This window comes from Mus caroli, unplaced genomic scaffold (genome assembly GCF_978045245.1).
Source record: "Mus caroli unplaced genomic scaffold, Mus_caroli_1 scaffold_7, whole genome shotgun sequence".
Taxonomy (NCBI): Eukaryota; Metazoa; Chordata; class Mammalia; order Rodentia; family Muridae; genus Mus; species Mus caroli.
The window spans coordinates 29351630-29372500 of NW_028227262.1; the positions used below are offsets into that span (position 1 = coordinate 29351630).

At 48.1% G+C, this 20871-nt stretch overlaps 1 protein-coding gene across 3 annotated transcripts in view; it reads right to left on the reverse strand.

The window, feature by feature from the left end:
- Positions 1-20871, reverse strand: part of Cacna2d4 (calcium voltage-gated channel auxiliary subunit alpha2delta 4) — a 113421-nt gene that overhangs the window by 68259 nt on the left and 24291 nt on the right. For 2 of the 3 annotated variants that reach the window (XM_085840070.1, XM_085840068.1), the window contains exons 7-16: positions 13272-13332; positions 12787-12937; positions 10495-10569; positions 10015-10104; positions 9799-9912; positions 9379-9457; positions 7190-7323; positions 4406-4483; positions 3647-3727; positions 3291-3365 (exon numbers count right to left, since the gene is read on the reverse strand). In XM_085840070.1, coding sequence (XP_085696196.1) covers positions 3291-3365; positions 3647-3727; positions 4406-4483; positions 7190-7323; positions 9379-9457; positions 9799-9912; positions 10015-10104; positions 10495-10569; positions 12787-12937; positions 13272-13332 — 938 coding nt within the window. The remainder of the gene's footprint in view (positions 1-3290; positions 3366-3646; positions 3728-4405; positions 4484-7189; positions 7324-9378; positions 9458-9798; positions 9913-10014; positions 10105-10494; positions 10570-12786; positions 12938-13271; positions 13333-20871) is intronic. The other variant, XM_085840069.1, reaches the window with a different exon arrangement.

The window sequence follows — 20871 nt, forward strand, 5'->3', positions numbered from 1 at the left end:
TAAAATCAAAGCATCCCATAATCATAATGAGCCAGACCAAACTTACACTCAGTGCAAAGCTTGATCAATGTGTGCCACAGATGGCCTCTGAGCCTCCGTGTGTGTATGTGTGTGTGTGTACATTTCTCATGTCAGGCATCTCCCTCCCTATTTTGAGAGACAACTTGTCACAGTTTGGACAGGTCTTATTACTAGAAAGTTCTCTCTCCTGTGGAGTTCAAATCTGTCTCCTAACTTACTTCTTGTTGTCAGCTTTCATCTGGAGCCACCTAGAACGTAACGTGTTCCTCCTGACAGGGCTTGAGATGCTCAATCTTGTCACTTCTAAGACTTGACTGTCTCCAGCTAAACATTTCCAGTCTGAGGATACCTCAGCTCTCTCTGAAGATGCTCAGCTCTGTCAATGTCCCCCTGAAAATGGAGCTGTCGGGGAAGAAATCAATATTGCTCATGGAGTCTGGCCAGGAGAAGAGAGAGGTGTGGTTTGAACTGAAGCACTGTGGCCTCTGCCTGGGTTTCTGCCGGCTGCTCGGACAGCCAGGCCAGCTTGGATGCCCAGATGGCGCCATAAGCCAGGCAAATCCCTTCGGTGTTCTCACGTGGTGCTCTCCCACGCGTGGGTGTTCAGTTTGCAGAGCGCCCACCTATTTCTCATGTATTTCATCTTGTTAATCTCAGATGATCATTTTAGAATGCTTCATGAGCAATCACTTTCTCCTCCAGATTTTAAGGCATCTGCAGACGCAGCTCATCTTGATAGGGTTTTTTTTTTTTTTTTTTTTTTTAATTTAAATTGGTCAGATCCAAGGGCAGATCTTCAGTGCTTAATAACCACCTGTCTCCAAAATTTGACACAGATCCCTGAACCAATTCTCCGAGCAGAATCATTCTCTTGTTCTTCCTCCCTCTCTCCCTCTCTTGCTCTTTTTCACTCTCTCTCCCTGACAGATATCATCATGTTATCTGTAATTACGCCCATGGTACTTCCCTGGTTGAGTTTAGTAGTGCCATCAATAAAAGAGGAGAGTTTATCACCAGAGCATCTTAAAAATAGCACCATCTACTTCTGTAAATGGGTCCCCGGTAGATATTTGGGAGTTGAAGTCACCATCATTATGTATCTTATTTCTGCTGGTTATTTCATTTACTTGGGTTTTGTTTTCTTCTCTCCTGATTGTAGTATGGATGTCACTCCACTGTCCCTGCTCTGAGTGCCTCCTTACTCCTGGCCCACACAATGTTCTGTTCTCAGCCTTCCTGAGGTCCTGAGTCCTTAGTGCTGCCCTGTCTTCTACCTGAGCTGTCTCTCTGGCAACAGCCCAGTGCTGTTTCCCAAGTCTCAGCTACACCTGACAGATTGTAGCCCATCCTTAGCCTCTCAGAATAAGCATATGACTTCATTTGGTTGGGGACACTGACATAGAAAGGTTTTTAGGCCCCCAGCATGTCTCTTGACCTTTCTTATTCTATTGCTAGGAATATTCTCTATTATTTTGCTTTCTGTAATTTCACCATTTGCTTTCCTGATAATACCTTCCTTAAGCAGTACCCAGTGTAAGCCCCACTGTGTCCTTTGGTAAGCAGTTCATATTGTTTACATGTCTTCACACATTAGATTTTGATTAGATATGTTCTTCTGTTTACAGCACTCTTACTAGCACGATAATGTCAGGCACACAGTAGGTCCCCAATATGAACTGGCTAGTGAAGGCATTATTCATGTAAGTTACCTAGATGGATGCATGCAAGTGGGTTTCTGATTCATGTCCCTTAATTCTGTATGTCCCTTAATTCTGTAGGTCCCTTAATTCTGTATGTCCCTTAATTCTAAATGTCAACTCTGGGATCAACTTACATGTTCTCTCTCTGTGAGTCACTTGATAGCACTGGTCCAAGAACCTGTTAGTATAAGGCTGTTCATTATGGGTTCAGATAAATGCCCTGTTGAGTCTGAATTGGGAAGAGAGTGGGAATGGACCAATGTGTCTCCCATCTGAGCCCTACCATTTGCCTTAAGTTGTTCAGTTAGATGTCTTAGGAGATTCTGTATCCACTTGAGCTAACTGCCATGAGACTTAGTTCAGCTGGTCTCCCCAAATGACTCCCGAGGCAGGGAAGCCCCTTTGTCAATTCTGCTATCCAAGCCTCTTGGGGTTCCTTAGAAGTCAGAAAACAGTAGGTTTAAGATGCCTCCAGGCCATCTGATGCACTTCCCCCCTTATCCCTTCAGCCTCACACCAGCAATGTGGCCATTGCCCCTGTGGACAGGGCCAATCCCTGGACGTAGAGTATTCAGACACCAGGTGCTTGGGAGAACTCATGTGAAAATACCCACAGCTCCTGGACAGAGTCAGAAGGGGACAGGGGTCCTAGGCGACATCGAAGGCACGCCCAGGGAGCCTTCACTGCCCTTGTGAGAGGGCCTTGCTATTTTTGTTGTGAACTCAATGTTCACATTCCCTTCTTGGGCCTCTGGGGCTCTGCTGCTCCATCTGTCAGATGGTAGGAGGGATGGAGTCACCGAGGCAGTGAGGGTTTGTGATAAATGTCTGCAGTGATCAAGCTTAAAAGATTTATTTGATTTCGAATTAAGTGTATGTTGTATCTGTGGGTGTGTACATGTGGACGCAGGTGCCCGTGGAGACCAGAGGCATCCCATTCCCTGGGACAGGAGTTAAAGAGTGCTATGAGCTGGCTGAAGAGAGTTCTGGGGACTAAACTCAGGTGCTGTTAGCTGCTGAGCCATCTCTCCCTCATGGTTTGCCTCTTACACAACTCTCAGAAGCCTCTTTATGGGCGGCTGGGCTCCAGCGTGACACTGCTGGAAAATGCTGGAATGTTTGGAGATAAAAAGCCCAGTGAGAGGGTTAATGTCCTTAAAGAGGGTTACAGAACTGGAGTCTCTTTCTCACTGTATTTCAGGGGTCAACAGGTTCATTCCGTCCCATGCTGTGTTGTATGCACCCCACCAGAGCATAAAGCACTAGGCTTAACCAGCTATGGACTAAAATAGTTCTTTCTCTATAAGCTTGCAATTACAGATGTTTTATTACAGTAATGGAAACTGGGCTGTTCTGCAGGACGCCATTCTCACAAGCCCAGCCTGTATCACCTGCTCTCTGGTCTGTTCACCAATCATTCCATGTGCTTTTTTGCCTTAGGCATCCTCCTAGATAATGATTTGGAAACAGGAATGACGTCGAGTTTCCTCTTGTATGATCCGAGGAATTTTAGCCTTTATTTATTTATTTTTTTGTGAACTGTCCCCAATTCTCATAGGCTGTACTTACCAAAGGTCGGAGGTCAGGATGAGAGAGGATGTAGCCATTGTTAGTGTTCAAGAAGGCATAACCGTGCACCCCAAGCTGCCAAGGTCAAGGGTGGAGGGCATTAGACATGTTAGATGGCTAGGCAGGGGAGGAGGGGAAGGGATCGTTGAAAACAGCAGCAAGTGTTAAATAGGGATCATGGTAAGCCAGGGTCACGCTTCCACCTACCATTCTCTGGTCAAGCAACCATGGACAGAAGCCAAGAAACTGAAACTGTGAGCCCAAAGAAATCTCTCCTCCCTTTGAGCTGATTTTTTGTCACAGCAACGGAGAGCTGTGGCTTAGGTACCATCCCCCTGGGATCCCCTCAGGCTCACCTTATATCGGGGTGCTAGCTTCATGAGCTCTCTTAGGGTCACGTCAGAGCCCACCACACCCAGGAGAATGCCATGGGATCTCTAGAGGGGACAGTGCAAGGTCAGGGAAACCGAGATGCCCAGACTAGACTCTAGGCCTCCCTGGAGCCTGGAAAGGGTAGCATTTAATGATCTTCCTTTGCAGTTAGGCTGAGCTCCTCCAAATAACAATGTAGACTGTCAGATGGGGCCAGCTCAGAGGCAAGCTCAGCTGTTAGGAAGATTAATGCCCTGTATTAATATTTAAGTAGTAACATTTAAATGAAACACAAAGCAAAGTGAAATATTAATATTCATGCCAGAGGATGAAATAAAAGGACCATAACTTATGTGGACTCTATAGCACAAGGGACCCATAGGGAAGTGTTTTCTCACCAGACAGACTATGCAAAGCTCTAGAAATCCCCTCACTAGAGGCCTTCACCTACAAGCAGGAGTCTACCCACTTGGGCTAGTTAAGTGTGATTAACTTGGAAGGCTAGCACAGAAGACCCCATAGCTTTCTATCTCAGGAATAAAGCAGGGGTTGCCCCACCCCCAACAGGCCTGTAGGAGCTTGGGGGACAGCACGGACATCAGCCCCATAGTTGGCCAGGATGTTCTTCTGTAGCTAGCCCAGGATTGGGCTTGGGAAACTGCATCCAACTCTTGCAGCTGGCTGTGAAGCTGAGTGGGTGGGATTCTACCCTCCACGCCATGGCCCAGGGAAGGGCCACTTACTGTTTCATTCTTTTTGCTGAAGACAGGCATGGCCACTGTGGTGAGGAGCATCAGGCTCTGTGCCTCTGAGGTGAAGAGCTGCCAGGGAGGAGAGGGCAGAGATCAGAAGAGGAGCGGGCTTAGGCATCTGCTGGTCTGTTACTCAGAGCAGTGTGGGAACCCAGACTTAGCACTCCCTTCACCAGCAGGAGAGGCAGGGATGCTAAGGGGAGCTAGTGGGAGTGCCAGGGGAAGGCTGGGAGAGATGGGAGGAAAGGCGTTTAGTGAGGCTCATGTCACCCAGCAAAAGCAGTGTGTGAGCTAAGCCGTCTCATCTGGGCAGACCAAGGATGAACCCAAACCCAGCAAACAGAGTACAGCATCGCACAGCTTTTCCAGAAGCCTCTGATGTGGACCTGAGGGTGTTGCACTGCATGGCCCAGGCCAGGGAACAGAAAGGAAGACATTTCTGCACAGCCACTCAGACATACAGATGTGGTTTAGGAGCAACGGTCTGAAGGTAGGGTGTCTGAGCATCGGCTGCCTCAGGTCACCCTAACACATGTGGGGCAGACCTCTAGCTCTGTTCACTCAGGATCAGGAAGGGATTCCCCTGCTGCCTCGGAAGGAGCCTACAGGTGTTCCTCTATTAGAAGGAAGATGACAATGATGCCAAGCAGAAACAACCTCTCTATGCAAGCTACCTGTTGCTCAGGTCATTGTGTGTACACTAGACCTCCCTGGATCAGTAGCAGCTTTCACTGTTCTCTTCCCCTTCCTCCAATGTTTTAGCATGGAGCTGGGAAGCAAGGTGTTCCCTGCATGGACTACACTGGCATCTCCTTTATTCTAAGTTCAATCTTCCCAGCTACACAAGACTCGTAGGACCCCGAGGAGCTGTGGTTCTCCAAGCCTGGGGAGCATCTTCAGAGAAGCTGCAGCCAAGCCTTGGCTGGGCCTCCTTTTCTACCTCCCTTAGGCCTTGTCCCATGCTTGGGCAGCGTGTGCTATCCCCGTGCCTTTGGCTCTGGATCATGGTACAGGTTACCTGTCCTCTCAGTGAACTACTGTCTTAACCTGAAGGCTCCAGGCATCTGCACATGGGCCTGGTTTTCAGGGATGTCCACAATGCAGAGGACATCCCTGAAGTAAGGGGAGGCTTGGAGAGATGTGATAGCAGGGGCTTTAACTGAGGAGACAGAGGACTTTTTTTTTTTAAGTGAAGATAAAACTGTGCCTTCGTCTCCAGGCAGAGACAAACACTGATCCTGGGAGGCCATGCTGAGTGTAGAGTATCTCAGTTCCTGTCAGCTCAGTAGGGCTGACAGGAACTGCCTGAAATCATTTGCACAGTAGCCTAGTGAAGCAAGGCTTTATTTATCTCTGCCACTCTCCTCTCCTTCCTAATTCCTCTGCAAGGCTCACACTTACCTGCTACCTAAGTGTGGCTACTACCTAGGTGTGGCCACCACTGTCCACAGCCCAGTTTCCTCTCACATTGCAAGTTCTCAGACTTCCTTCTGCCAGGTCCCCAGCATGCCCATAATATACACACGGGAGAGAGGCCCAGGGAGCACACGCTGGGCTGGGGGCAGGAGGCAGGCAGGGATGGATGGAGAAGGGACAAGCAAGAAGGGATGAGTGTACGCATGCAATGTAGGGATGTCAAGACAGTACCAAAGCAGGTCTTAGCCTCTCTCTTCTTACCTCTCCCTTTCCCCCTCCCATGTCTCCGACCAGGGTCAGATAGCCTGTGACCAACAGGCACCCGAGCAATAGAGGGGACAACAAATGGAGAAGGTTCTTCCCTGCGGTCTCAGCCATCAGTGTGTGACAGATGGGGTCCCCTGGGCAAGGCTTCCAGGAAGAGCCTGCTCCAGCAGGTCGGGTGCACTGAAGGAACTTGAGAATGGATTCCTAAGGCTTTTGGTCCCAGCTTGGCAAGGTGGTTTATGGCTATGGTTACATGCTAGAGTGCACGTGCCCTTGTCCTCAGGTACAGAGTGCAGGAAAAGAAAAGCCAAAAGGGCATGATGTCTTCTCAGCCACCTCGGTAGCTTGGGAGGCAACACGGATTTGAGGTCAGCAAGAGGTAAGTGTGCGAGCCAGGAGGACTCCTGAGTGGTCTCCTTTAAGGGGCTCAGCAGGATTGCCTACGCTAGCCCTGAGAAGCAGGGAGTTGGGGCTTGGGCTGTAGGAAGGAGCCTGGGTTCCTGTGAGCAGAAACCTTACCAGCTCTGAGATGGCCAGCACTAAACCTCTACGCTTTTTCTCTGCCTTGGTCTTATCTAAGCCACTGTTGTCAGGTCTTAATCCTAGTTTGCTTATTGTCCCAAGGCAGGCGGCTACATGTAGGTGCAATCTGGGAAGAGGCGGGAAGGTCTCCCTCACATCCCCCAAAACATCTTTCGTGACCTCCTATCTTGGATATTTTTACTCCTCTGCACAAGATATCACCTCTTCCAGCCTGTGACATGCTACAGAATGGTGAACCACTGGTGTGAATATTCTCTTCCCATGGCTGGCAGGAGAGGACAGTATGGAGAGTAATGTGGAATGGCCAGGAACACAGGGGTAGGGTGTCTGTTGTGCAGGGATCTAGGCCTCTGGGGCAGGTGGGCACAGAGCAAGGCTGCAGCTTAGGCTGAGGGCTGTGAGGGAAGGAGGTGACAGAAGGCTTTTTGTCACACTTGATGCCTCTTCCTATGGAGGCACAATGTTGGACTCTCTGGACCAAGATGTCACCACTTGCTCCTCCCCTTAACTCTGGCCTCCCTGCCCATCTGGACCCATCATTGTGCGCACCCGGCTGTCCATGTAAGCCTCTGTCCAGATGATGTCGTGGTCATGGTTGATGACCATGGGGCGGCTAAGCACATGCAGGTACTCCATCACGCTCTCCTGTGCATCCGCCAGTGTGGAGATCTGTGTGTAGTAGCCTGGAGAGGACAAGGCTCTGTGACCACAAGATGCAAAGGACAAGCTCTTACTTGGTCCCTATGTAGGGACCATGCTCACTTCCAGCTTCTGGGTGCTCCTAGCTGGGCCCCTTTCCTTCCTGGAGGTCATGCCTTGTCTCCTAGTACAAGACAAAGAAAGGCCTTCTCTGCTCCAGGTTGGAAGACCTTGGAGGAACCTTCCCATCGCTAATATTTCCCCCACACAACAGCAGGGGCTTCAGCTTCAGCAATGAAGATAGCCTCAGCGCTACCGAGAAGGGCACCTGGCTAATGAGGCTGTGCACCGTTTAGTAACTTTCGTTCTCATTTCCCACCACTTCCCTGAGCCATTCGTTCCACATGACAGCAAAGTGGGACAGTTTGCTTTCTACCACGCCTCATGCCTAGAACATGCTCTTCCCTTGATGTGAAAGACCCTTTGAGCCTGCCCAGCCTGCACCCTGCCCAGCCTGCATCCTGTCCAGCCTACACCCTGACCAGTGCATGCCTTGGTGCCTTCATGACACATTTAAGTCATATTGGAACTGAGGGACACATGCTGGTTACACCAAGGTCAAGATTGAGCCATTTGTCCCATCACCCTTAAGCCACAGCCTTTGAACAGCACTGGGTACAAAGTAAACTCACAGTAAATTTTTGTTGAATCAACAGAATTACATTGCAAGCCCAGGTCATGGGTTCTGATTCCAGATAGAAGAGAACTCTTGGTGTACACACCCACCCACCCACCCATCCACCCACCCACCATTGTTCCAGGGAAAGTACTGACTTGTTGTGTGTGGGTAACTGGTACATGTGATCCCAGCACTTGGGAGGCTGAGGCAGGAGGATCACCATGACTTGTAGTCATTTTGGGCTCTCCAGCAATAGCCTATCTTGTAAAACTAATAAATAGGGGTTGTTAAGAAGTCTCAGTGGGTAGGGGCACTTGCCAAGAAGTCTGAACACCTAGTAGGTTCAATCCCTGGAACTTGCATGATTGAAGGAGAGAACTGACTTCCACAGGTTGTCCTCCAACCCCCACATGTATGTGACTGGGCATGTGTACAGATGGGCATGCACACATACACATACACATACACATACACACACACATACACACATACATACACATATACACACATACACATACAATACACACACACATACACATTACACATACACTTCATACACACACATACACATTATACACACACACACACACACACACACACACACACACACACACAATAAGTAAGTAAGTGTAAAGTTAAAAAAAAGCTAACCACCCTCAGGAAAAGAATCAATCAAGAAATAAATGGGGGCTGGAGTAATGGATCAGTCAGTAAAGCACTTGCCAAGCACAGAGACCTGACTCTCACCCCTAGAATCCATGTTTTAAAAAATCTGGGTGTGCTGCCTTGCCCTTACAATCTAGTGTTGGGGAGGCAGAGATGGGTGGATCCCTGAACCTCCCCAGGTAGCCAGACTAGCTCAACTGGTAAGAGAAATCCTCTTTCAAAAAAACCAAGATGGATGGCCCCTTCTCAGGAACAACTCCTCCTGACATCTGTCCTCCGGCCTCCACACACACGCACACACCACATACCCATGTTTCCCCAATGTGTGCACACATATAAGGAAAAGAAAAGGTGACCTTCTGCTTTTGACTTTGAAAAGAGTCAGTGCCTCAATTTGCCACAATAGGGATGAAGGCGGGGCCTGAGAGAGCTGACATTGAAAACGTGGGTCCCTTCTTGCTTCCCGCCCTGTCTTCTGTGTTGTGTATTTGTACAATGCTTTGTTTGAGGAGACCGTTCTCTTGTGTAAGTGGCCTCTGCTTTGCATTTTGGATGACTATAAGCCTGGAGTCCCTGCAGGGTTGATAGACTGTCTGCTCCTGCTTCAGAGAAATCCGCCCTCCCTTTCTCTGAACAATGGGGACAGACTGCACTGTACTGCTCCTGAAGAGGCCTCTGGCCAGAAGCTTGGCCCTCAGTAATGCTGTCCCACTGTCTCCGTGTGGACTGCACAGTGTTTCACAAAGTCACTTACCTTTATTGTTGCAGGCGATCCACTTCATGCGGTCAGCGAAAGTCACTTCTCTTCCAATAAGGTAAGTGAAAACTCGGACCTGTCCGTAAGAGACGGGCTTAGCAGCTGCAGGCAGCATCAGTGTCATTTATGAAGGGCTCACATCTAGGGCCATGCCAGGGTCCCAATGAGCATGGAACAGTTCTTATGTCTCAAAACCACGCTGGTCCTCTGCCCTGCAGCCTCTTGCATCCCTCCTCTAGGCCCAGGCTGTTGTAACTTTGGGATACTCAGGACATACGGGAACAGGTAAGCAAGTCTAATGGGAATCAATATTGAACTTGGGGTTGTACTACACACAAGACTACTATGATTTAGGGGAGTGCTCCCTTGGCATCAGAAGAGGCCCCCTTTCCCCTGCCTTCCAGCAGGAGTCAGTACCTTTCGGTCTGGCCAGTTATAGGTCTCAAACACGGGCTCATAGTCTTCCACAGCCCCATCGGTGATAAGCATGATGGCCTGGTTGCAGAGACTTCCTTGTTTGGACTCTTGGAACTGAGGGACAGGGATGAGGCTGTCATCACAGGCTACAACCTAACAGCTGCAATATGGCCTTCCTCTACCCCCACCCTTCCAGGCTCCGCCAGCAGTTGGTACCTGTTTCAGGATCTCGAAAGCTTCAATTAGGGCTTGACTCACGACACCCACACCTTTGACCATCAGCTCATCCACCAACTGCTTGAAATGCTGTCAGGGTGGGGGACGTGTAGATACAAGATGAGGCTCAGAGGATTAAGTGGGTCCAGGAATCCTTGTGTCTGATCCTGACTGGGGAGGGTGCTTAGCAATGTTATCAGTGCCTGGCTGCAAGACCCTAGCTCCACAGGGGCAGCCAACCACATTCACTTGAGTCCATGTGTCTCAACTGCCCAAAGATGAAGTAAGTGTGTCAATCTCTCGTCTCCTAGAAGACAGTGCCAAGGATGAAGCTAACCAGAGGCTGTACTGTCCAGGGTAAGCACCACCGACTGGCTTTGCTCTCCCCAGGGGCCATGTGGGGGCAGGGCACTGTATAGCAGTCTTCACAGATACCTTCCCTAACCCTGATGGGAGCTTCGGGCTGTGGTGGACACTCACCTCTCGGTTGTCTCGATCTGCTTGGACAAGGATGCCTTTGAAGCAGGGCTCAATGTAGTGGACGTAGTCATTGTACTGCAAGCCAAGTAAAGGAGAGAGAGAGAGAGAGAGAGAGAGAGAGAGAGAGAGAGAGAGAGAGAGAGAGAGAGAGCGCAGATGTCTCACCTGGGCAACTGAGCAGCACTATCTCGGGGTGCCTGAACAGAGTAAGCAGAGGCTCTTGACTCTAAAACTGTTCCCCAAATCCTGGTTCTGATGTGAGGTGCACCTTCTAGAGTGTGCTGAGAACCTGCCAATCCTGAGTGAACTCCTATGTGTACAGGCAGGCACTTTCCACCAATCCCAGAGCCTCCCTTGCATAGATCCCACCCCAGTCTGAGTAGGGATTCCAAACTACTGTGTGTTGTTCTTTGATAGAAGGTCTCATTATGCAGCCCAGGCTGGCTTGAAATTAAAGTCATATCTCTTGGCTTGGTTTCTAGAATTCTGAGAGTATAGGTTTGGGCCACCAAGCTAGTTACACACTCACTCTTTCTCTCTGTCTCCATACATGTAGACGGTCATTTAGCTACCCATAGGGAGAAACATGAATTATTACTGTCCCCTTTTCTTATTCTCTCTGGTAGTTAGAATACAGATTTCAGGGTCTTTAACCCACTTTCTGCTTAAGGAAGATGGGAGAGAGAAGATGCAGTAACCACATCACTGAAGAGCTAGGGCTACATCAGGAGAGCTGGGAGTGAGTGTTCTTCCTAGGAGTCTCTCTACAGGGCAGAGTATGGGACAGAAAAACTGCAGGCTCTGAGGGACAGTGCACTTCCCCTCCCTGGTAGATTATGGAACACGTTTATGTGGCCATCCTGTTAGTACAGGCTCTGAGATAGGGGCGGAAGTCAACCCAGGGAGGGGTTGTCTAGGAGTGATGTCACAGGTAAGCTGAGCCTTGGGTAGCAGCTCAGGGTCTGGATCCCCCAACAGGATCATTCTGAAGCAAGACACTCTTGCCTAAGCTTGTCTACGTGGTACATAAATTCCAGCAACAGCTAGAAATGGCAGCAACCATGCAGGCTGAAAAAGGATTTTGGATCAAGTAGCCTTCAGAATGGCATCCCAGGGGGGTTGTCAATGCTGCTTCCATGGAACTCAAGTGGTTCCTGTTTGGTTGTACTTTCAAGCACTCAGCCCCTTGCTTTTATGCATCTCCTTTCTGCCTGTGTATCTGGGCTTATGGGATAAGGAAAGGGAGAGGAGTCATAACAGAGCAAGCATCCAAGACCACCCGGCCGCCTGCGGATGGGAGGTTGCCAGCAGCCATCCTGCCAGGAGCCCATGGCGGGTCCCGTCCCCAGCACTGCAAAGGCTGGTGGTTCTCTGTAGCAGAGCCCAGACACTGAGATGCTCCTGGAGAGTGTGGCCTCCACGAGGGGTGTGCACATTCACAAATGAGTTCAGATGCTTTGAGGGGCCTTGTAATGCAGCCTTGTAAAATCCCAGGCAGACTGTGGGTGCTACTTCAGGAGTCCTCAATGTGGAGGGAGGTGTCCCTCTGTGGCGGGAAGCACCTGTGGCTGGAGATGCAGGATCTTATAGGGAAGGGACTGAGGTAGCAGAATAACTCCTTTTTTTTTTTTTTTGGTTTTTTGAGTCAGGGTTTCTCTGTGTAGCCCTGGCTGTCCTGGAACTCACTTTGTAGACCAGGCTGGCCTTGAATTCAGAAATCTGCCTGCCTCTGCCTCCTGAGTGCTGGGATTAAAGGCGTGCGCCACCACCCCTGGCTCCATTTTGTTTTTAAGACTCCATTCTGAGTTAACTTGCCCTTAGAGAGACATGGCCAATGAAGAGGCAAAAAACAGCAGGACACATTCCGTCTTGTTCTCCAAATGCTATTTTAAACTGTTATCCTTGGAGAAAACTACTGTCTAGAAAGCTACAGTCTGCTTTCCTTGAAGTGACATGGCCTCTACCCTTGGGCTCTGGGAAAGAAAATTCCTTTACCCTCTCATGTAATGCCAAGGCTTAGAAACCCCTGCTTGCGGTTTTTTCCTTTATAAACCCACTTCACCTAGAGCTGAGGGGAGGGTCACTCTCCTTCCTGTTCCATCAGAAAGAGAGCATGGCCCAAGTGCGAGCTTGAATAAAGACCCTCATTTCATGTGCTTGTATCCGAATCATGGTTCCTGGTGGTCTCTTTGGGGTTTTTGCAATCTGAGCACAACAATGGTACAGGAAAAGAATATTTTCCCAGAGCAGGTGAGAGCAGAGAGCCACTGCAGAACAGGAAGCCACCATTACCGCGATGATGTTCACAAAGTCGTTCTCTCCCAGGGTGTCCAATATGGTGGTAATGGTGTGCTTGGCGATAGCCATCCTCAGCCCCTTCATGCTGCCGCTCATGTCCACCAGAATTACGATGTCTTTGGGAGACGTGGCAGCTTGTATGTACCTTATCAGAAAGAAAGGCAATGGGAGGGAGGCTAAGGCTGTACTGCACCTGGCTGGGAACCTCCAGTTCATTTATTTGGTCTAGCCCATGGGTTTCCTCAAGTTTAGGCCAGTGCCCTCTTGTCCCTAGGTTTCACTGTGTGTTGTAACCCCTGGACATGGAGGCTGCTGGGGTGCTGAGATTGGAAGTAAGCCTTCTTATTCCTTGGTTGGATTAAACCACTGAGGTCCCTTCCCAAGCCTCTGAGTTAGGGAGGGTGCAAGAAAGCCAAGGCAAGCCCAAAGGATGAAAGAGAGATGCTGGGGCACAGTACTCCTCCTCTGGGAGTGCTTACCAGCCACGGTTTCTGCAGTCGAAGGTGATGACTCCGTTTTCATCAGGCATCCACTTTATTCCTGGGGAAACAAGGCTGCATTTCTCACCAGCCCAGTGAGTTGCCCGGAGGCCCTGGCTGTTGCTGACTAACCCCCAGGACAGGTTCTGCTTCTGATATGGAGAACATGCTGAGGGTGCTAAGCTATACCCTGTAAACTGCAGCAGCTGGAAGGATGGAGGCCACTTACTTTTGATAGGAAGGAAGATACTTTCTATCAAGACTGTCAGAGCCACAGTGGAGATCCACCCATTCTGCGGCTTGTTTGTGAGGTCAAACCTCATATCAGATAAAGAAGAGCTGTGGGGGTCATACCCATCTGGCCATGGGCACAGCAGTGAGAGCCAGTGCTCTCACCCGTTCTACCCCAGCCAGGTGGCTCATTAGCATGTGTGGTCCCTCCTGGGCTCAGAAAATATGTTACTAAGTAATTTGATTTGAGGAACTCTTGGCGCAAAGCAGAGTAGGTGTTCAATAGCTGTCTCCTGGATGAAGTGAAGGGCTCACCTTGCTTGAACCCTAGCAGAGTGCAGGGGTTGGATTTTGTCTCTTTGTCTAAACATTAGTTGGGATAAATGCACACAAATCCCCACAGCAGCAGGATGCATAAATCCTCCGCGGAGAAAGACCTCCATAATCAGGAATAATGGGTTCAAAATGAGTGGGAAGAACAGATGGGATTTGTGATATGCTAGACAAAGTGTGGAGGCAAAACCCAGCAGCCTTGCTGCCTCTGAGGGGCTTCAGGGTTTGATGGCAGGTGGGATCAGAGGAGGCTGGGGCTTCAGGGCTGTTTCCCGAGATCACCAAGTGTCAATGGAATCTTCAAGGTATGGGAGTAGCCAGAAGCCAAGGTTTTTGTTTGTTTGTTTTGTTTTTTGAGACAGGGTTTCTCTGTGTAGCCCCTGGCTGTCCTGGAACTCACTCTGTAGACCAGGCTGGCCTCGAACTCAGAAATCCGCCTGCCTCTGCCTCCCAAGTGCTGGGCTTAAAGGCATGCGCCACCATGCCTGGCTTAAGCCAAGGTCTTGAAGGAAGAAAGCAGACAGGAACAAAGGAAAGGGCAGGCTTGATGGGACTTGTGTGGTGTGGTAGACTACAGGTGATTAGAAGAGCGAAGTCCTCCCAAGGCCACACTGACAGCAGCGAGGTCATGGACCGATCTCAGACTGACAGATTTCAGACTGACAGCAGTGGGGTCATGGGAAACTTGGTTTCAGAACTGTGAGGAGGAGTAGCTGAGCTGATGATCTTGGCCTGAATCAAAACCTCAGAAGAGAGGGCTCCGACAGTCCTGGATGCCTTACCTTCAAGAGGAAACAGAAATGAAGGTTCTCTCTCTCCATCTCACCCTCCCTCCTTCCCCAAGCCCTCATTACTCCTTCCCTCGTGGTTCCAGGACGATAGGATTTCCCCAGAGTGCAAGTAGCACTAGCTCACACACGAAGATGACCAAAGGCACGAGGAACAAGAGTGAGAGGCAGTGAAATAAAGGCCTTAGGAAGTGCCTTCCCAAGAGCTACAGATAGTGCAGCCACCAAATACAAGATACAGGCTGGGCATGTTACATCATCTGCATCTGAAATGTCCCCAGTACTTGTCCACTAAAGGCCTGGTGCCTAGTGCATGGTGTCCTGTGGGGAATCTTGAAATGTTGCTCTACTGGGAAGAAGTTAGGTCACTGGTGTATGCCTTGAAGTGGTTACTGGGACCCTGCTCCACTTTTTTCCCTTTTGATTTCTCTGTCACCATAGCCTAAGTTGCTTTGCTTTACCATGTATCCTATCATGATGTTCTGTATTGTCATGGGCCCAAAGCGACAGGGCCAGGTGACCATGACAACTTCTCACAACATGAGCCAAAATAACCCCGCCTCCCTCATGAGCTCATTATTTCAGGTATTCTGTCATACTGAGGAGAAACCACACAGAGTGTTTGAGAAGCCACGGAGAACGGTCAACGAGAAAAGATGAAGAGTGAGGAAACTAAGCCGGGTGATGGCAGAGGCAGGCAGATTCTTTGAGTCCTGGGCTAACCTGGTCTACAGAGCAAGTTCCAGGAGGTATGTAATAGGGAGACCCTCTTTCAAAGCAAGCAAACAAGCAAGCAAGCAAGCAAGCAAGCAAGCAAGCAAGCTGGGAGTTGTGGAGCATGCCTTTAATCCCAACACTCAAAAGATGAGGCAGGAGGATGTCTATGAGTTGGAGGTCAGCCAGCAAGGGCTGGGTAGTGAGACCCTGTGAAGAACAAAGGGAGGGAGAGGAAGAGGAGGAGGAAGAAGATGAGGTAGACAAGGAGGAGGAGATATTATTTTAAGTTATGAAACTTTTAAAGGTGAAAAAAGTCTAAGCTAAAAGAAATATCCTAGTAAGAAGACAGAACAGGGAGAGAGAAAATTCAATATTTGAAAGATTAGTTTAGAGTTTTGTTGATTCTAGAATGGGAAGATCTAGTAAATACCCCACTGGAAGTGCAGAAAGGAAGAGGGGCGAGCTGTGAGAAAGACCATGATTGCAGAGATGTTGTGGGGCTGGAGAGACAACTCAGTCAGTAAGGTGCTTGCCTCCAAGTCTGGGAATGTGGGCTTGGATATCCAGTCCTCATGTAAAAGCTCTGGTGTAGTTTCATGTGCCCATAGTCCCTGTCCTGGGGTGTGTGCAGAGACAGGAGGCTTCTGGGAACTTGCTAGCCAGCTAGTCAAGCCAAACGAGCAGGTTCCAGGTTCAGTGAGAAACCACGTCCACCCCCAACAAGATGCAGATGATTGACAAAGACACCTGATGTCAACCTCTGGCCCCTGCATACATGATGGCAGGTACATGCTTGTATACACACACACACACACACACACAAGTCCACACACGCACACACACACACACACACACACACACTCATACACATATACACAAACAGGCACACACAGCACACACATACACATACAAAACACTCAAGCATATATAACATGCACATGCAAACACACATACACATGCTGGAAAAAAACAAATAAAACAAAACAAAAACAAAACAAAAATGATAAAGAAGAGATGCTAGCAAATGTTCTAGAATAGATAACCCAACTTCCATACCCAAAGGGCACGGTGCATCTCAACCCAGTAAAGGAGCTATACCCATGCAGCTGCATAAAGCTGGGGAACAGCCTCGGGAAAACAGTCACATCGCAACAGCGCCCAGGGAAGGAACAGCAGCCATTTTAGCAGATTCCTCAACACCAATGGGAGCCAGAAGAGGGAAACATGTCTTAGGACGCTGAGAGGAAAACGCTCTTGCTTTAGGAATGCGACGATGCATGAGAAGCATCACTGGAGAGCGAGGGCAAGAGGAAGCACCTGCCGGTAGACACACTTGGAGGCAGCTTATCATTAGAGGACCCTTCAGAGCTTCAGAGCGGCAGCTGCCGGAAGAGAGAAAACACGCTGGAAAGAACAGCCCAGGGTGCACGAAGGGAGAGGGGACAGAAACTGCAATTTTTAAGTCAGGTCATGGTAATCTTATCTGTGGGGATGAAAAGTTTGAAATGTTAGCTGATGATAAAGTGAAATCAGGACAGGGAAGGAGTCAGGAGCACAGAACTTCTTTTTTTTTATTAGATATTTTCTTTATCTACATTTCAAATGTTATCCTCTTTCCTGGTTTCCCCTCCAAAAACCCCCTATTCCCTCCCTCCTCCCCCTGCTCACCAACCCACCCACTCCAACTTCCTGGTCCTGGCATTCCCCTACACTGGGGGCATAGAGCCTTCACAGGATCAAGGGCCTCTCCTCCCACTGATGACCAAATAGGCCATCTTCTGCTTCATATGCAGCTGGAGCCATGAGTCCTATGGCTTTTTGGTTGGTGGTTTAGTCCCTGGGAGCTCTGAGGGTACTGGTTAGTTCATATTGTTGTTCCTCTTATGGGGCTGCAAACCCCTTCAGCTCCTTGGGTCCTTTCTCTAGCTCCTCCATTGGGGACCCTGAGAACACAGAACTTCGAAAGTCCTTTCTTGGAAGGAATTCTTTTGGTTGGAAGATAATAGTATGTATTTGTAATGCTCTGTTGTGTCAAATATGTCTGAGGAGGTTGTAAAGTAATTGCAGAAAGATTGGAAGCAGGTGAGGAACTTATTTTTAAATGGATACACCAATAAGGAGGAGGAAAATGGATGAAGGAGATTTATCAAAAACGGTGACCATATAAAGAGAAATAATATGAGGATACTAGCAAAAAACTTAAAATAAGATTTCACACTCAAACAAGAACAAAAATGCAAATGCCATTAACTAGTCAGTGCAAACAAAAGATTGCCCATTTGGGTAAAAATTTAAGAGCTATACAGTACTTTTAAGAGACATGGTTAAGGTAAAATGACATTAAAAAACTAAAAACAAACGGATGGAAAAACGTGTCATGTGAATGCCACTCTCTGACATCCAAGAAAGCAATTTAAAATGAAGTGTTGGACAGGGTCGGGGGTGATGAAAATCCAGACACAATAAGCAGACACAGCAATAGCGACCCAGAAAATGGAAACAAAAACCATCAGAATGACAGAGCCAAAGGTGCAGGGTTTTCTTTTGACCCCAGGAACTCATGTACTCCTCTCTAGCACACATAGGATGTTAAAAAGCTTGGGGTGTACCAGGTCATTAAAACCGGTTTCAATTGACTTCAGTTATTACTACACAGATCACAGAGCCACCGAGTTAGGACTTTATTGTATTATTTTTAACTGGACATATGTGTGGGTCTGTATGTGGATATATGCACATGATTGCCAATGTCCATGGAGGCCAAAGTCTCAAGATTCCCCTGGAGTTGGAATAACAGGCAGTTGTAAGCCACCCTGACATAAGCACAGGGTATTGAACTTGGGTCCTCTTCAAGGGCAATGGACATTCTCACCCACTGAGCTGTCTCTTCAGCCAGGGTTTTAGAATTTATAGTGAAAACATAATTTGAAATCTTTTTATGTTTGGAAATTAAAATTATGCCTCAAATAACTAAAGCAACACTAGAGAAATCATGGGGAAACTGGACTGGAGATTCAGCAGGGTTGGCACATGCCTGCTATCCTAGCACCAGGGGGGTGGAGACAGGAGGATCCGGAGCCCGAGGTCAGGCTGGTGAGCTGGCTTACGGGATAAAGGTCCATGCTGCCAAGGCTGATGGCCTGAGTTCAATCCCTGGGGGTCCATAGAGTAAAGGAGAAAACTGAGTCCTGAGGTTGTCCTCTGACCTCCATGCTCATGCTATGTGTGGCATGTGTGTGCCAGCCAGACAAAGAAACAAGTGTAACAAAAGAATAAAATTTAAAAAAGAAACCAAGGTCAGAGAGTTTGAGACCAATCTGGTCTATAGACTGAAATTCATTCTCTCTCTCTCTCTCTCTCTCTCTCTCTCTCTCTCTCTCTCTCTCTTTCTCCTCCCCCCTCTCCCCTTGCCCCTCTCTCCTCTCTGTGTATGTATCTGTCAGTCTATCTCTAAAAAAGTAAATAATTTCTTGTGCTGTCCTTAGTAGATTTTCGAAAACTGACTAGCTTCATAGACTAGATTGGGAAGTATTTTTTCTTTTTACGGTTTCTGGAATTATTTGAATCAGACTAGTGTGATCATTCTTCTGAAAGCTTAATTAGTCATTTTATAAAGCACAGAGAACCATTGTGTTTTTGAAATTCAAACTTACACCTTCAATTTGTTTAACATGAAACTGATATGTATTTCTAGTTTTTCATTTTCTTCTTCTTCTCTCTCTCTTTCTCTCTTTTCTCTCTCTCTTTCTTTTTTCTCTTTCTTTCTTTCTTTCTTTCTTTCTTTCTTTCTTTCTTTCTTTCTTTCTTTCTTTCTCCTTTTGTCCATTTTTTTTTCTTAATTAGGGTTTTATTGCTTCGGCTTCGAAGAGAGACCATGACCAAGGCAACTCTTATAAAGGACAACATTTAATTGGGGCTGGCTTACAGATTCAGAGGTTCAGTCCATTATCACTAAGGCTGGAGCATGGCAGCATCCAGGCAGACATGGCACTAGAGGAGCTGAGAGTTCTCCTTTTGTCCATTTTTTAATGCAGGGTCTTACCGTGTATCCCTAGCTGGCCTAGAACTCACTATGTAGACTAGGTTGTCCTTGAATGCACAGAGATCTTCCTGCCTCCACCTCCTGCCTCCTGCCTCCTGCCTCCTGCCTCCTGCCTCCTGCCTCTCTCTGCCTCTCTCTGCCTCTCTCTGCCTCTCTCTGCCTCTCTCTGCCTCTCTCTGCCTCTCTCTGCCTCTCTCTGCCTCTTTGCCTCTCTCTCTGCCTCTCTCTCTGTCTCTCTGCCTCTGCCTCTCTGCCTCCTCTCTGTCGCCTCTCTGCCTCTCTGCCTCTCTGTCTATCTCTGCCTCTCTCTCTCTGCCTCTGCCTCTTTGCCTCTCTGCCTCTCTCTGCCTCTCTCTGCCTTCTCTGCCTCTCTCTGCCTCTCTGCCACTGCCTCTGCCTCTGTGAGTGCTAGGATTAAAAGTGTGTATATCACCATGCCCTACTATTTCTCCTTGAAAATTAAATGAAATACTTGTTTTTAAATTCAAAATTAATCCATTCACCTGAGTTTTTCAGATTAATGTATCTGCATCTCATATTAAATTTTAAATATCTGCTGTATATGAAATTATGTTATTTTAAATTTATAACATTTGACTTTTTAAAATTAATTTCCAAATAGTTTCTATACCTATTGGTTGATCTTTCTGGGAACTCTCTGTTGTTCTTGTTCAGTGCTGGGGTGAAACCCAAGGCCCTGGGCATGCTAGGCAAGCACTCTTCCAGCCCTTCAGAAACCACTCTGTGTCTTTCTTTATTTCTTAGTTTCCTCTTTCATCCATTTTAGTTCTAACTTTTCATGTTTATGTTGACATGTTGGGATCACAATTCATTCTCTCTCTCTCTCTCTCTCTCTCTCTCTCTCTCCCCCCCCACTCTTTCTCCCCCTCTCTCTTGCCTGGAATTCACTGTGTAGCTCAGGCTGAGCTTCATCTTGTATCTGTTCTCTTGTCTAAGCATCCTGAACGATGATATTACAGGTGGTGAGTTACCATGTCTGGCAAGAAAGGAAATTTACATGACCATTTTCCTTAGAATTTGTCTTAGTTAAGATTTTATTGCTGTGAAGAGACACCATGGCGACTCTTATAAAGGACAACATTTAATTGGGGCTGGCTTACAGTTTCAGAAGTTTAGTCCATTAGCATCATGGTGGGAAACATGGTAGCCTGCAGACATAGTGTTTTTTTTTTGTTGTTTTGTTTTGTTTTGTTTGTTGTTGTTGTTTACGAGACAGGGTTTCTCTGTGTAGCCCTGACTGTCCTGGACCCACTTTGTAGACCAGGCTGGCCTCGAACTCAGAAATCTGCCTGCCTCTGCCTCCCGAGAGCTGGGATTAAAGGTGAAAGGCGTGAACCACCATGCCCGGCTGTGATGGAGAAGTTGAGAGTTCTACATCTTGATCTGCAGGCAGCAGGAGACTGCCACACTAGGCCTAGCTTGAACATACAAGACCTGAAAGCCCACCCCTACAGTGACACACTTCCTC